This window comes from Macaca fascicularis, chromosome X, assembly GCF_037993035.2.
Source record: "Macaca fascicularis isolate 582-1 chromosome X, T2T-MFA8v1.1".
NCBI lineage: Eukaryota > Metazoa > Chordata > Mammalia > Primates > Cercopithecidae > Macaca > Macaca fascicularis.
The window spans coordinates 142,612,870-142,628,454 of NC_088395.1; the positions used below are offsets into that span (position 1 = coordinate 142,612,870).

Below are 15,585 nucleotides of genomic sequence, written 5' to 3' on the forward strand. Positions count from 1 at the left end.
TGGATTTGAACTCTGGCTCTTCCACTTACAGATGTGTGTGACCTGTTGTGCCAAACCCCTATCAACTCCAGTGGGGATGGCACCAGGCTCCAGAGGCTGAAGAAGAGATCCAGAGCTAGCGAAAAAGACATAGGGTTTTACTGGGGCTTACGGATGGGGAAATAGTCCAGTGGTGGTGGGCTAGGCAGGAGAACTGCAACTACTTGCATAAAGCATGCAGTTTATATAGCATTTTCACTTAGCATCCTTTCCCTAACAACCTCCATCTGGCAACCTTTACGCAACCCAAAACTTGGGCCCCCAACCCCCTGTATGGTCTGTGTTCCACAGGACAGGCAGGGGGCTCAGATGTTCCTCATAGACAAGGAAGGCATCCCAGGCTGGCCACTCTCTAGCTGGGAACACACACTCAGGTGCATCTGCTATACAGGGTGGTTCTTTGCGTATGCTTGCTATTGCTTTTAGGTGCGTTTACCATACATGACCTTAATCAAATTTATTTACCTTCTGAGGCTTTCTTTCTTTACCTCTAAAATGCAAAAGAATATCATCTCCCTCTCAGAGCTGTCTCAGGATTAAATGAGATAACATACATAAAGAATACCTATAGCACCCAGCATACAGTAGATGCTCAGTACATGGTGTCTGTCATTCCATCTCAGATCAAGCCATTGAGATGGCACCTCTTCCACCTATAAGGCTAGTGTGGTCTAATTAGATGACAAAGGAAAATGTGTATTTTGCTCTTCATATTTGAACCTAGCTATTATTTTTATTTGAGCTAGAACACGTCCCTCCACAACCATGTGGCTTATCTCTCCCAGAGACAGCTCCAGCAAACAGATTTCTTTTGTTGACTTGGCCCCAATAAACCACCTTTTGAAGCCCCTCATTCCCAGTCCCTCGCTATGCTCCAATAAGCACTGCTTGTACTGGGCGGACCCAGAAGATGGGAACTGGGAAAGGAAAACAAGGTCAGGCCTTAAAACTAAGTAAGACTTAGAGGCAGTGTGGTCAAAGATGGGATGAAGGACGAGCAGGTCAAAATAATGTTCAGACGTGATTCCAGGGACACAACCACTCTGCCATGGCACACCCCTTAGGTATGGTTCAGTGCACTTCTTGAGGGACAAGGTGTGCCTCGTATGTTTTTAAAGGAGCCAAGCGAATCCAGACACCCACTTTAGTTCACTCAAGTGCACAGCCCAACCACAAGTGTAGTGTGGCTGCTACATTCCTAAATTGTCAACCAAAATATATGAGAATGCCCTGGGACCTCTTCCGAGATTGTGGAGAGGGGTGGGTCCAAACCAATCACTCTTCTGCTCAAAAATTAGAAATAACTTCTTATTGCCTGCTGAATGAACTGCAGACTCAGCCCACGGCATTCAAGTGCTTTTCACAAGTTAATGTCAACCTGCCTGGCCAGGCTTACTTCACCTTGCTTTCCTATCCACACCCACCCTTCAGCCACACAGCACTGTTCATTCCCTGAACACGCTCCCACACACTCCCACCTCTGTGTCTTTGATACTTATTTGTGACTTCTTCCCTGTCCTTCATCTCTACCTGCTTCAACCCTTCACAGTTCCTCTGAAAAAATGGACTGTCCCATGAGTCCTTTCCTGATCCCCAAAGCTCCTCCAACTGGCCTCTTTTCTCTGAACTATGATAGAATTTACTTCTATCTCACTTGTGGCATGGATTCTAGTTTGTGCCTAGACTGTGGCCCTTGCTAGGGTTCCAACATCGCAGGCAGGTCTGGTAACTTGGAGGAATAGTGGTAGGGTGGAGGGCCTCCAAAGAGATAAAGTCTCCTGAGGGAAGGCAATAGCCAAGTGCAACAGAGCTGATTCAGGCACGAATCTGCCTCCAGCCCAGAATCCTCGAACGCAGGCCAGTGTCCTAGCCAGGGACTTATTTGCATCCATGAAGGAGTCTCATGACAGCAAAGGGAATGAGATCCCTAATCCGGTCCACTGAGGTCAAAGGTATAAGTGATGTCTGTCTAATGGCCTCTCTAATGGTCCCAGTGAGGCCAAACTGCAGAGAAGGAGCAACTGTTGTGCTCTGAGAGGACGCCTCCATGGAGGGAGAATTGGAGTCCAGATCACTGGAGAGGGTTCTGGTTCAGGACACTCAGTGGATGCTGCAAGAGCTGCATCTAAGCCATGGGACAGTCAAAATCCTCAGGAACCCAGGCAGGTTTTCTTTAGGACATCCAAGCCTGATAGAGTACAGATGACACCTTTGGAAAACATCTTGATGAGGATGGATCAAGTCAGCATTCTATGCTGAAACCAGTTGAAACCGGTGGCTGGGTTGAGGCCACCTCTGTCTGATGGGGTAGTGGTTATGAGTATGAACTACAGAGCCAGCTCCCTGGGTTCAGCTTGAGAATTTGATTTGCCCTATGCTTCAGCTTCCTCATAGATAAATGGGGATAACAGAATCAGTCAACTGAGAGCAGCAAGTGAGACCTCCTTGATGTCAGTAGTTGTGAAGTACATTTCAAGAGGCCCAGCAGACTGTATCAAATAAAGTAGAGGACTGATTTGTGGCTATGTGGATATGCAAAAGCAACCTACAGATTCTTGGCTCTGTTTAAAGGGGGAAACAATAGTTCTAGATTTTTTTCTAGAAAGACTGGGGGAGGGTCTTGATGCCATTATAATTTGGCTATTAAAGGATGGGACCTTATTATTTTTTTCTTTTTTTCCTTTTGTTGTTATTGTTGTTGTTGTTGATTGTTTGTTTTGAGACAGAGTCTCACTCTGTCGCCCAGGCTGGAGTGCAATGGCTCGATCTCAGCTCACTGCAACCTCCGCCTCCCGGGTTCAACTGATTTTCGTACCTCAGCCTCCTGAGTAGCTGGGACTACAGGCACTTGCCACCATGCCAGGCTAAATTTTTGTAATTTTATTAGAGATGGGGTTTCGTCATGTTGGCCAGGCTGGTCTCAAACTCCTGTCCTCAAGTGGTCTGCTTGCCTCAGCTTCCCAAAGTGCTGGGATTACAGGTGTGAGCCACTGCACCTGGCCTTCTCTTTTCTTTTTTTTTTTAATTATTTTTAGGCACGGGGTCTTGCTGTTGTTACCCAGGCTGGAGTGCAGTGGTGTGATCATCATTCACTACAGCCTTGAACTCCTGGGCTCAGGCGAGCCTCCTGCCTCAGCCTCCAGAGTAGCTGAGAGTATAGGCATGTGCCACCATGGCAGATTAATGAGAACGTATTTTTTATTTGCAGGCTGATCATACCTTGTCATATCGGCAATGCTCAGCAAATCAGTCATGATCACTGGAGAGGGACTGCTGTGCTTGGTGGAAAAGTGCAAAAGACTACAAGTCTTGGCAAAGTAACATAGAGACTGCAGGGCAGAGCATGGAGCACCCAGTGGAACAGCAACAGTGCCAGTGAGAACATACTGGGAGGACCCTCATTGTTAGGGGCTCCTAGAAGTGCATGAGGTGAGGGCGTTGCAGGAAGCTAAACATTATGTGTGAGAAAGGATGTGTCGCAGCCAGAGAGATTCCAATTTTCTGGCTATTTGCGTCTTTGCTTTATCTCTTTCACCAAGCTCTTTCAGGACAGGTGTTAAGTCTTACTCATCTCAGTATCTCCCAAGAGCAAGAGCCCTAGTCCTCACAGAGGCTGTGGAGACTGCAGGGTGGCCTGATGCCCACTGGATCAGCAGCAGCACTAGGCAGAGCCAGCTCCATCCTGTGCACAGGTGAGACTTGCTAGAAAATGTCCCACTCATCCCTATCCCTCAATGGCATCTGGCCCTGGGCTTACTTTTATTCGCCCCATTTTTCAGCTTCATTGAGGCATAATTTATATACCATAAATTCACCCATTCTAAGTGTACAGGTTGAGTTTTAATAAATGTATACAATCATGCATCCATCATCATCACACCACATAGTTTTGGAATACTTCCATCTTTCCTAAATATTCCCTGTACTGCTTAGCAGTCATCCCTGCCCCAACCTTCAGACCCAGGCAACTATTTGTGTGTTGTCCATAATTTATGGTTTTGTCTTTTCCAGAAATTTCATATTAAGGAATCATATAGTATATCTGGTGTCTTTCATTGCATACATTTAAGATTCATCCATGTTGTAATAAGTATCAATTGTCCTTTTTTATTGCTGTGTAGTATTCCATTGCCTGGGTAAGCCACATTTTGTTAACCCACTTGCTAACATAACAGATAGACATTTGGGTTCTCATTTGTTTTTACAAAAAATGCTTCAGTGTTCATTTGCTTACTAGTCTTTGTGTAGATATATGTTTTCATTTATTTTGGGTAGAAGCCTAGAAGTGAAATTTTGGGGCTATACAGTAAATGTATAATTTTCATTGATTTGAGGCACCTGAACAGGATTAAGAAGTAGGAAGCCGAAAGTAAGCCACATGGGAATGGTACACATGGTTGAGGATACGGCAGAGAATTCCAGGAAAAGGAAGATAACTGAGAAGAAAGATAGAAATGCATTAAGAGAAAAATTCATCTACTTAATAGTTTGTACTTCAATATATGCAGGAAGCCTAAACATTTTATGTAATTACAAAATTGTCTCAATCTATTATAACAGTAGAATTTCACCTTGATTGTAGCATACACCATTAGGCATGTGTGGATGGACAAGTACAGTGATAAGGGCATCTATAAAGGCACCTAAGTCTGCCAACAGCCTACATGGTTGTCCACTTTTATGGAGCCATTAAGTTTAATCATGACAAGAATTTGCCTTTAACAAAAAATTCCATTTCAAAGATTCGATTGGAATTTCTACTCTTCGCTTCTACCTCTTGGCTTTCTACTCTACCATGTAGAGTAGAATAGTACAACTATTCCATGGCGCAGTTGTATTTATTTTACCTGGTCTCTGCAGAGGCCATTCTGAATAGTAAGCTGCCCTTGGAATACGAAACTGTACCAATCAGGTTTTAGGACCAGAAGTAATGAAAGAGAACTCTGTGACAACAGAAATAATTATTACATAGCTCCAAACACACCTACATATCGAATTATATTATCCTATAATTGATCTAACCCAATTAATCTATAACAAAGAAATCCATCCGACTTCCTAGTGCAAAAGTATAAAAGAAGAAACTGTGGTCATTACAGACTTAAAGATTGACAGTTCTGGTCATTCAATTTTCAGTTCTTTTTTTTTGTTTGTTTTTGTTTTTGTTTTTGTTTTTGAGACGGAGTCTCGCTCCGTCGCCCAGGCTGGAGTACAGTGCAGTGGCCAGATCTCAGCTCACTGCAAGCTCCGCCTCCTGGGTTCATGCCATTCTCCTGCCTCAGCCTCCCGAGTAGCTGGGGCTACAGGCACCCGCCACCTCGCCCGGCTAATTTTTTGTATTTTTTTAGTAGAGACGGGGTTTCACCGTGTTAGCCAGGATGGTCTCGATCTCCTCACCTCGTGATCCGCCCGTCTCGGCCTCCCAAAGTGCTGGGATTACAGGCTTGAGCCACCACGCCCGGCCTCAATTTTCAGTTCTTAAATATACAAACAGATTTTGAAATTGAGTAAGAGGCAAAAAGTTTATGCACTTCATATTTCTCCCATTAGAGAGATCACCCAAGCACCCTGGATGATTTGGGCATAGGTGCCCAAGAGTTCAGTGAATCTGACTTACCAGGGATTGAGATATATAGGGAGGACAGCCAGCTCCAGGAAGGTTTTTGACATATCTATCACAGCAGAGAACACCTTTTTCTTTAATGAAGACCCACAGAAATATCTGTTGCACCTCAGTATCAGGAAAAAAAAAAACCCATGATCCTCTTGGAAGAACTGAATTATTTCTATCCTAAGTGGTTTTCAGAGTGTGGTCCCAACCAGCAGCATCCTCATCACCTGGGACCTTGTTCAAAATGCACATACTCAGGTCCCACTCCAGACCTAGCAAATCAGCAGCTCTGGAGGCGAGACCCAGCAATCTGTGTTTTGATAAGCCTTCCTGATGATTCTGGGGGAAGCCAGAATTTGAGAACCGCTGTCCTGTTTACTGGTGGCCGAGAATCTTAGAACCAAATTGGCAGCTTCTCTCCAGCAGCTGCTTTCTAACCCCTCTCCCCACCACCTGAGAGGTAGAGGTGCTTCAGCACCCTTAGATGCCCAGCTCCTTAGAGATTTAAAAAAACATTTTCACAATACCAACTAAACTGGGCTGTGAACCAGAAAACACAACTTCAGAAAATTGGTAACTTACTCGTCCAACTTCTTATACTTTTTTGAGTTAAAAAGCTGCGTTAGGATTGTATTATAATTCCTTAATCTAGAACCAGGTAGTTGTTTTGAAAATCTTGGATGATAATATCGACTACTTAAGTACTAAAAACAAAAAAGGATTTCATCATTTTGTATAGGCCAAGTGCCTAGCTAAAAATGATTAACAAGACATGGTTATCTTTTGCGAGTGAATTATAAGGTTGTAAAAGAGATATAAAAGCAAATGCATTTAAATTATCTATCATGAATCACTGGTTAGCCTGGAAATCTCTTGTTCTTTGGTTAATAGAACACGTAGAAAACCTAAGCCTACAATGCCAAATGAGCAAATATGGCTCATTGTCAGGAACTGAGTGTTTTTCATCTCTTGTCACTGATTTTTAACCTTTCAGAAGTCAAAGAGAATCTGTGTTTCATCAGTTCTGTTGAGAACTTGTGAGACTTTGGGTGGGATACTTTCCCTACTCTGGACCTCATTTCTGCCTCTGTAAAATGAGAGCATTTGATTTTGTCATGTCTAGGGTCACTTCCATCTCTGATATTCTGGGATCCTGGAATTCTAGAGATCTAAGACCCCCACTGCTCCAGTATTACTCCAACACAACTACTCTCTCCTGACCGCTCCTGATCAGAAGGAAGAGGGAGAAGAAAAAGTATTCCAGTGGCTGCAGCCTGCTGAAAGCATGAGTGAGATCTGGGAATTCAGATAATCTCAGAAATCACATGCAAGCATTACAGAACTTACAAAACAGTGCTGCATGGAGATCGACTGTGGTGTGAATAGTGAGACATGGTTTGCTCCTTGGTAAATGATACACAGGATTCCGAGGGAGATTTTATCACTAGTTTGCTGAGAACAAGATGTGAACCCTTTAAGGAGCCCTTTTCTGTAGAGACAATCTTAAAGAACCTGCCCAGTGTATGAAATTACTAAAGTGTATATATCTGAAAGCTTAGGAACTTGGGTTTATGCAAACACTCCGCGCACCCCCATTCCCATCAAAGGCAGTTATTTAGCTGAGTGATTCAAGCTGTGGCGATAACTTATAAAGGGTGGGGGATAGGTGTGGTTTGGGGGACTTAAACCACATCTGTCTTCCACCCTTCATGAAATTAAGCAGGTAATTGATTCAATTCATCCACTTCACTTTCTCTGAAGAACTGGTTGCCCCTACTAAGTATAAAGAACAACCTTTGTTGTTCCCCCTGTTCACTAGCTAGCCAAATACTTTGCTCTTTTTCATTTTGCTCCCCAGACTACTTTCTAATATGGTTATATTTATGAACACCTCACTACACGGTTTCTAGCTGAGACATTATGCATTGCATTTGATAATTTCAGAGAATATTTCTTAGCAGCTTCAATTACTAACTACACTCCAACTGCTAGCCTCCTGCTCCCAGACAGTGCCCCCCCTCCCCGAACACATACATATAAAGCACATGGTTATGTTTTCTGTAAAAAGTAGCTTATCTGGCTGGTACTGAGGTGATTGCCTTAAATATGTGCTTCTTTCAATTGATGTAAACATCATCTACATGCCCATTATCCCCGAAGTCACCGATGGCATTTCTTCATCTGCAAATAATGATTTTCATTCTTAAAAGTTCTTTTGTGTCAGGAGCTTGAGCAGTGATGTTCTGTATTGTTTTGCTTTGGAATAAGGCAGGTTAGGTTCCCTTTAACCATTTCTAGAGAGAAAAATCCTAAACAGCTCTTTAAAAAAAAAACAAAAAACATGGCATTAAAACAGACCATCAAACAGTAAAAGTGGTTTTATTAGGACATTTAGAGACAAAGCAACTGGTGCTGTGCCTGGATTTTTCATCTCTTAAAGGTTGTTTTGGCCGGGCGTGGTGGCTCATGCCTGTAATCCCAGCACTTTGGGAGGCCGAGGCGGGTGGATTGCCTGAGGTCAGGAGTTCAAGACCAGCCTGGCCAAAATGGTGAAACCCTGTCTCTACTAAAAATATAAAAATTAGCTGGGCATGGTGGCAGGTGCCTGTAATCCCACCTACTCAGGAGGCTGAGGCGGGAGAATTGTTTGAACCCAGGAGGCGGAGGTTGCAGTGAGCCGAGATCGAGCCACTGCACTCCAGCCTGAGTGACAGAGCGAGATCCACCTCAAAAAAAAAAAAAAAAAAAAAAATTAAAAAGGTTGTTTTGATATTGTACAGCACAGTCTGAATAATTGCAAAGTTGGGGGTTACCATGTGACAGAGCTAGGTATTAAGCCCAAGTGACCTGAATTATCACTCTTTGGAGGTGACATCAACCCTGTCAAAGTGTAAATGATTTGTTGCTTCACCATCTCTCTGATATTAAATTTTGAGGAGTGGGTTCAAGGTTGTGCTTCAGGGGACACCTACACTTGTTTATCATGTAAATGAAAATGCACTAGACTACCATGTGATTGCAGGGGGATAAATGGTTTTTTTCTAAAAAAAAATTGACAAAACCTATATAGACCATCCTGGGTAGACATGAAAACACGGTGATTCTAATAATCAATAAGATGATTTAATAAGGTCTAGTTGGTCCCAAGATTCCCCAACAGGGAAGAATAAGCAACTGCAGAGCATTTCCCCAGCCCCCTCCCTCTCCTTATGACAGGACACGCCAATAAAACTCCACCTCCTACTCTTCAGTGCCAGATGGGTAAGCATTTAGCCAAGCATGCTGGGAGACACACAGAACTGAAGCAAAGGAGTATCCGGATGTCTTGGATTTTCTTTCCATTCTGTTCTGTTCTGTTCTCCTAATACCATCTCGTTACTAGACGTAGGCATTGGACGTGACAATCACTGTATTTGAACTGAGAAGAAGAAATATTAAAGACACAGTCTTCAGAAGAAATGGCTCAAAGGCAGCCTCACTCACCTAATCAGACTTTAATTTCAATCACAAATGACACAGAAGCAAGCTCTGTGGTTTCTAACGATAACACAAATAAAGGACGGAGCGGGGACAACTCTCCAGGAATAGAAGCATTGTGTGCCATCTATATTACTTATGCTGTGATCATTTCAGTGGGCATCCTTGGAAATGCTATTCTCATCAAAGTCTTTTTCAAGACCAAATCCATGCAAACAGTTCCAAATATTTTCATCACCAGCCTGGCTTTTGGAGATCTTTTACTTCTGCTAACTTGTGTGCCAGTGGATGCAACCCACTACCTTGCAGAAGGATGGCTGTTCGGAAGAATTGGTTGTAAGGTGCTCTCTTTCATCCGGCTCACTTCTGTTGGTGTGTCAGTGTTCACGTTAACAATTCTCAGCGCTGACAGGTGAGTTTCTTTTCTCTGTTATATTTGCCAGGATGTGAAATTGGGCAAAAAGAAAGGAAAGCTTGTACTTAGCATTTACTGGCTACTATTCTGCTTTTCTCACACTCTGTAACGTGGATGTGAGATTGAAAAATCTGGTGGCATTTAAAATAAAAGTTAGTGTAAGAATGTTAAAATTTCTGTGTTAGCGTGGAGGAGAAGTTGAAATTGCATGCTTTATGGATAATTTATTCTTATTGTTTGCTCGAAAGTATACTGAACGGGGTTTTTATTTTTCTCCAGTTTATTAAGTAAAGCAAATTGTTCCAGGTGTAAAAGAAAAAAAATTCATGCTTTATACATTAGTGCAGCCTAGTGGTGCAATATAGTCAACATGAAAACCAGCATAGGTGTGAAATTGACCACATATGCATTACTATATATCGGAAGAGTGGTAAAAAGACACAAGCATCTAATTTATTTGAAATTCATCAAATTAGCTAATGGCAGAAAACGGTGAGGTTTTCAGCTCCCTGGTAACTTAGTGTAATGTCATCACGTAATTCTATTTGTTTTCTCTATAGGCATTCAGTGACATTATCATTTCCAGAGAAATAAATTAATCTTGGTTGACTCTTAGAGCTCTGTGGAGCGAGCGTGTGAGATCCTCTTGCAGTCAGGGTGTTCAGATTCTGTGTTAGGATATTTTCAGTCCAAGTACTCTGTTTTTTCTGTGTTCCTATTGTAGAATAACTATAAAAACATGAAAAAATTTGAGGCTCCAAATGTTAAAAGTGATGCTTTAAAAAGCCTAAAAGAAGCCTGTAGGTAATCGATGTTTGGCAGTACCCGAAGGAATAGCTTCTTCAGATTCTACAATCCGAGAGGAGGAAAACCTTTCCCTGTGTCTTTTTAAGATTTTTGCTTTGACTGGTCTTATATTCTATTTGAGGGCAGACTGGCTTAATGACTGTAGATTTTAAGGTGGATTTGTTTGAATGAGGAGGCATCTCTCTGTATCAGCACAGGACTTCTGATTGCAACTTTGCCTCACCCTAAATCTGTCCACTGATCAGCTTGGGCAACGAATTAACACTTATAAACGGGGAAGAAATTAATCCTCTCCTCTTTACCACATAAACCCTTGGAATTCTTTTCTAGGAAGGTTGGTAACTGTTCAGTCATGAAGAAAGGAAAATTAATTCAGTTTAACATCAGTCACTTATACAAAAGGAAGTCTTTTAGAACACTTAAGGTAATACCCAGGTGGTGAATCACACATGAAATCATGCTGATAAATGTTTATTTGTCCTAAATAGAGAGTCTATACATAAAATTATAAAATTGCAAATCTGGAATATCTCATAGGAGTGAATAATGGAAAAGGTGATCAGCATAAATAAAAATATTGGGATGTATTATGTGCATTTAAAACCATAGCCAATTCTAGTTGGTTAATGTTGACTTTGTTATATACATATGCATGGAGGGTAGAACTGGATGACCACTAAGGTCACTTCTCACCCTAAAATTTGGTAACTTTGATTTATTTGGACCTTGCCTCTGATTATGTGTTTCTAGATACAAGGCAGTTGTGAAGCCACTTGAGCGACAGCCCTCCAATGCCATCCTGAAGACTTGTATAAAAGCTGGCTGCGTCTGGATCGTGTCTATGATATTTGCTCTACCTGAGGCTATATTTTCAAATGTATATTCTTTTCGAGATCCCAACAAAAATGTGACATTTGAATCGTGTACCTCTTATCCTGTCTCTAAGAAGCTCTTGCAAGAAATACATTCTCTGCTGTGCTTCTTAGTGTTCTACATTATTCCACTCTCTATTATCTCTGTCTATTATTCTTTGATTGCTAGGACCCTTTATAAAAGCACCCTGAACATACCTACTGAGGAACAAGGCCATGCCCGTAAGCAGGTATGTATTAATCAGTACTCATGCAAATCTAGTTTGAATTTAGAAGTGAAGTTCCTACTTTTGCACAGTGAGTAACTCTGTATCTTCCTGTGTATAAATGCAATTGCAGTGTAGTATTTTTGTTGTGAGCATAGGCTCCAGTTTGAATCCCAGCTCTATTACATAATAGCTGAGTAATCTTGAGCAAGTTACCTAACCTTTCTGAGCCTTGGTTTCCTTATCTGTAAAATGAAGATGATTACTAGATGATATAGATGAAATGCTTAGGTGCCGAGTAAGTATTTCAATAAATGGGAGGACTACTACTATTAGAGAGGTGACAATTGAAGTTTGAGAGTAGTCAAAATTTTTTACCCTATGGAATAGTGGGGAACACTGCATAAGATGATACTATGAAGAAAAGCATCTTTTGTTTTAGAAAGTGTAACAGAATAAAAACACATAGCATATAGAACTGGCAAGAATCCATAACACTATTCAATGCAAACCACTTACACACAGATGAGCAAACTGAGGTGGGGAGGAGTGAGGGGAAAGAGTGGAATGCAAGTAGCACAAGAACACGGTGACTCACAGAAGCTTGATTAAGAGCACTGCAAGAGCCAGGTGTGCCCCCCTCTCATAAATATGGACAGAATAAAAGGAATGTTGCCAAAACATAGTTCCATTTAATTAAAAATATTTTTCTAACTTCTGGGGAAGGGGGAGAGATGATTCCATTTACCCCTTGATCAGTACACAGAAAACTGCGCCTTTTTTAGAGCTAATCCATTCAGTTAGTTTAACAATAGTGCTCATGAGACTGAAGTTGCATATTTAATGCCCATGTGAACCAGTTACCTTTGCTCTATTTGTGACCACGGGCTATATATTCACCTAACTTGGTTCATTTCTCTTATTAATAGATGTAAGTAGGATTATATTTGCATACAAAGGACAGCATATTTTGGGTTTATTTCTTTGACTATATGGTTAGAATTCCTATAGAGTAAAAACAATTTTAGATACAAGCTTGGCAACTTTCGTAGACCTCAAAAGAATATTCTGACCTAGCCAGCTTCTGCTGATGCAGTGAAAGCAGTTTTGTATAGCATCTCTCTGTTTTCAATTACATTAAATGTTGGAGAATTCCACGGCATTCTTTGAGTTAACTGCAGACATCCTAGAGTATCTCGAAATTAGGGGGGAAGGTGTATCTGAATTAGAGTTAATGAGTCCAGGATCAGAGGTTACCATGCCAATTGACTTGCTGTGTTACATAGTCACAGGCTGACTTCCTGCACATCCCAGGCAGTTAGCATACAAATGCATGTTCAAAGGGAAATCAGCTGTAATTAACTGTAAATTTCTATGTAAATTTATAGAAAAACTTTTTTAAATCTCTTACTGCTAAATTATTATTATTATTATTATTATTATTATTATTGCTATGTTTCTTCCCCCTATAGATTGAATCCCGGAAGAGAATTGCCAGAACGGTATTGGTGTTGGTGGCTCTGTTTGCCCTCTGCTGGTTGCCAAATCACCTCCTGTACCTCTACCATTCATTCACTTCTCAAACCTATGTAGACCCCTCTGCCATGCATTTCATTTTCACCATTTTCTCTCGGGTTCTGGCTTTCAGCAATTCTTGCGTAAACCCCTTTGCTCTCTACTGGCTGAGCAAAACCTTCCAGAAGCATTTTAAAGCTCAGTTGTTCTGTTGCAAGGCAGAGCAGCCTGAGCCTCCTGTTGCTGACACCTCTCTTACCACCCTGGCTGTGATGGGAAGGGTCCCGGGCACTGGGAACATGCAGATGTCTGAAATTAGTGTGACCTCGTTCCCTGGGTGTAGTGTGAAGCAGGCAGAGGATAGAGTCTAGCTTTCCAGTGAAAAATGCTGTTTCTCCTCCCAGCATGTGTATCCAACTCTAAGCTGTGTGTAGGTGTATGATGTCCAGATTTTTGTTGTTTCAAAAGTGTGTTGAAATCTTAGGAGTGAAGGATCCCTATAAGTAAGTAAAAGACAAATGATTACTTTCTTCAAAGTACAAATAGTAATGTCATCAGGCTTTCTAAATAAAATGAAGCCCCACTAAGTGCAGAAAGACAAGTTTATATATGCCAGTGAATAGTAAGCGAAGTCGAATGGGAAGGAAGATGTAATAAACAAGATGAAACTTAAAAATCTCATTTGTTGTGTAATCACATCTGTGATGCTTCTAATTCCTCATATACTGTGATTTGCATAAAATTGTGTTTGTATTTACTGTGTGGTGTAAATCTAGAGATACTTTGTATGTGAAAAGGGGATCACAAAAGAGATAAAGCATCTCTTATGCTATTTTCTTAAAAATAAACCTTCACAGAATGGCTGCCCTTTTCCATTCATCTCTATTCCATTGTAGCTGAATCTGTGCAGTTGAAATGAAAATGTTTCGGAGTCAGCGAGTACAAAGCACTGTGTAAGGATCTGGGGCACACTGCTTCCCTTACTGGGTCAACACTTACTGACTTAATGTAGTTTCAACACTTACAACTGCCATTGATTAATAACTGGGCTGTTATCATTCACAAATACTATTAAGAACTTGCCTTATTCATAGGCAGAATAAGTGGCCATGTTTATGGTGTCATTTGAGGACCCCTGTTGAAAAATCTGCAAACCTGCCACGGTGTCTGAAATTCTTCCTTTACAGAAATTCATTTCTTTCTGGTAAGCAGTGCCCTCTTTCTAAAACCATGCAGAAGTACCACATGAAATCCCTAACCCCTCGGTGTGCAATTGTGATCAGATCATTTTCCTGGTTGACTTTATTAAACCTGATGGGTGCCTAAGTCCTGTAAGTGTATGGTCTAATTAATCTCTGCCCATGGAAATCAGATGGAAAGCTCTGATTTTCTATCCTGTGCTCCTACCTGCTAACATCATTCGCTTGTTAACAATTATTGGTTTTTTTTTTTTTTTTTTTTAAACTGTTGTCAATAGACATGTCAGATTTAAATCTGTGGTTTCAGAAAAAAATTTGGAGCAAGTTTAAACATATGTTTGGCACTATAGGTAAATTTGTATTAAAAAAAAACTTAATGTTTGAGTGTGCTTTTGGTAATGTTGAGCTTTCTTTAAATGGCTTGTGGAGTCGTGAACTTTTGCTAATGATGTGGCTCCAAAAGGTAATACGTATTAACATCAGACTTCAACTTTCTGTAAAATTGGTTTACTTAAAGTGGGGGGGGGTGTGATACTGTATTAGTATTGTTTTAAAGTGGACACTGTAATAAGTGTGGAAAAACAAATAAATATGTAATAAAGTTTTAAATGACCCTTTGTAACTTTATATTCTAAAAACAATATTTCTGACAGAATATAATGGAACCCATTTTAAACCCAAAATGTTACTTTCAAGTCACAGAGCCCTAAAACAATCTTATTATTTTCCTCACTCTGAGTAAAAATTACATCTTTACTCTCCTAAACTCTAATAACTTTTCAGATATAACTTGATAAAAGTACCAGAATACAAAAGTGAAGAGAGCTTTTTGGAAGTTCATAAAACTAGAACTCAAATAACTTTTTTTTTTCATTCTCAGCAATCCTTAGGTGAGTCAGGGATATAACTCCCTAAATGGCTGTGTAGGGCATCAGCCTCCTTCCATCTGTAGCTGTAGTTGGCTTAAAATTCACAGCTTTGCTTTGATTTTTGAGAGGGCGGTCTGTTTTTCAACAGATTATCCTTGTCACAGCTAACCTTACAAGTAGTCCCTAATAGTCACAGCTTTTTTCACACTGCCTATTGTGGTTCCAGAAATGTTTCTATGGAAGATTTCATTTCTTTGGAGAGAACTCTAAATGGCAGGGAGAGGTGGGACATATGCAAAATAAAGTCTGTATACATCTCAATTTTGCTCGGGGTCTTCCCTGACCCAAGACTTAAAGTATGGACCATAATAGAGTAATACTCCACAAAGCATGAAAACACAGTCAAAAAGTTAGGCATAACCAAAATGTCCAGCAGGTAAGTCTTCGTCATTGAGGTGAAAGCACTACAAAACACTTACCACTGGCATTTCTGCTGAAAACAGCAAATTTGGGTTTGCAGAATTTCTGCAGTTTGAGTCAACTTAGGTCAGGAATTCATCAATCTTTTTGTCAGA

At 40.9% G+C, this 15,585-nt stretch overlaps 1 protein-coding gene across 1 annotated transcript; it reads left to right on the top strand.

Moving 5' to 3' along the window:
- The first annotated feature begins 9,108 nt into the window (after window positions 1-9,108).
- BRS3 (bombesin receptor subtype 3) lies at window positions 9,109-13,313 on the top strand. The gene is made up of 3 exons (XM_005594701.4): window positions 9,109-9,539; window positions 11,100-11,451; window positions 12,900-13,313. The coding sequence occupies exons 1-3, from the start codon at window positions 9,109-9,111 to the stop codon at window positions 13,311-13,313; spliced, it is 1,197 nt and encodes a 398-aa protein (XP_005594758.2).
- Window positions 13,314-15,585: the final 2,272 nt, after the last annotated feature.

Bases quoted from the DNA above. Each gene is read 5' to 3' on its own strand.
- BRS3 (XM_005594701.4), top strand. From the start codon at position 9,109: ATGGCTCAAAGGCAGCCTCACTCACCTAATCAGACTTTAATTTCAATC. The intron at 9,540-11,099 runs GTGAGTTTCTTT...ATGTGTTTCTAG, and splicing joins ACAATTCTCAGCGCTGACAG to ATACAAGGCAGTTGTGAAGC. The intron at 11,452-12,899 runs GTATGTATTAAT...TTCCCCCTATAG, and splicing joins AAGGCCATGCCCGTAAGCAG to ATTGAATCCCGGAAGAGAAT.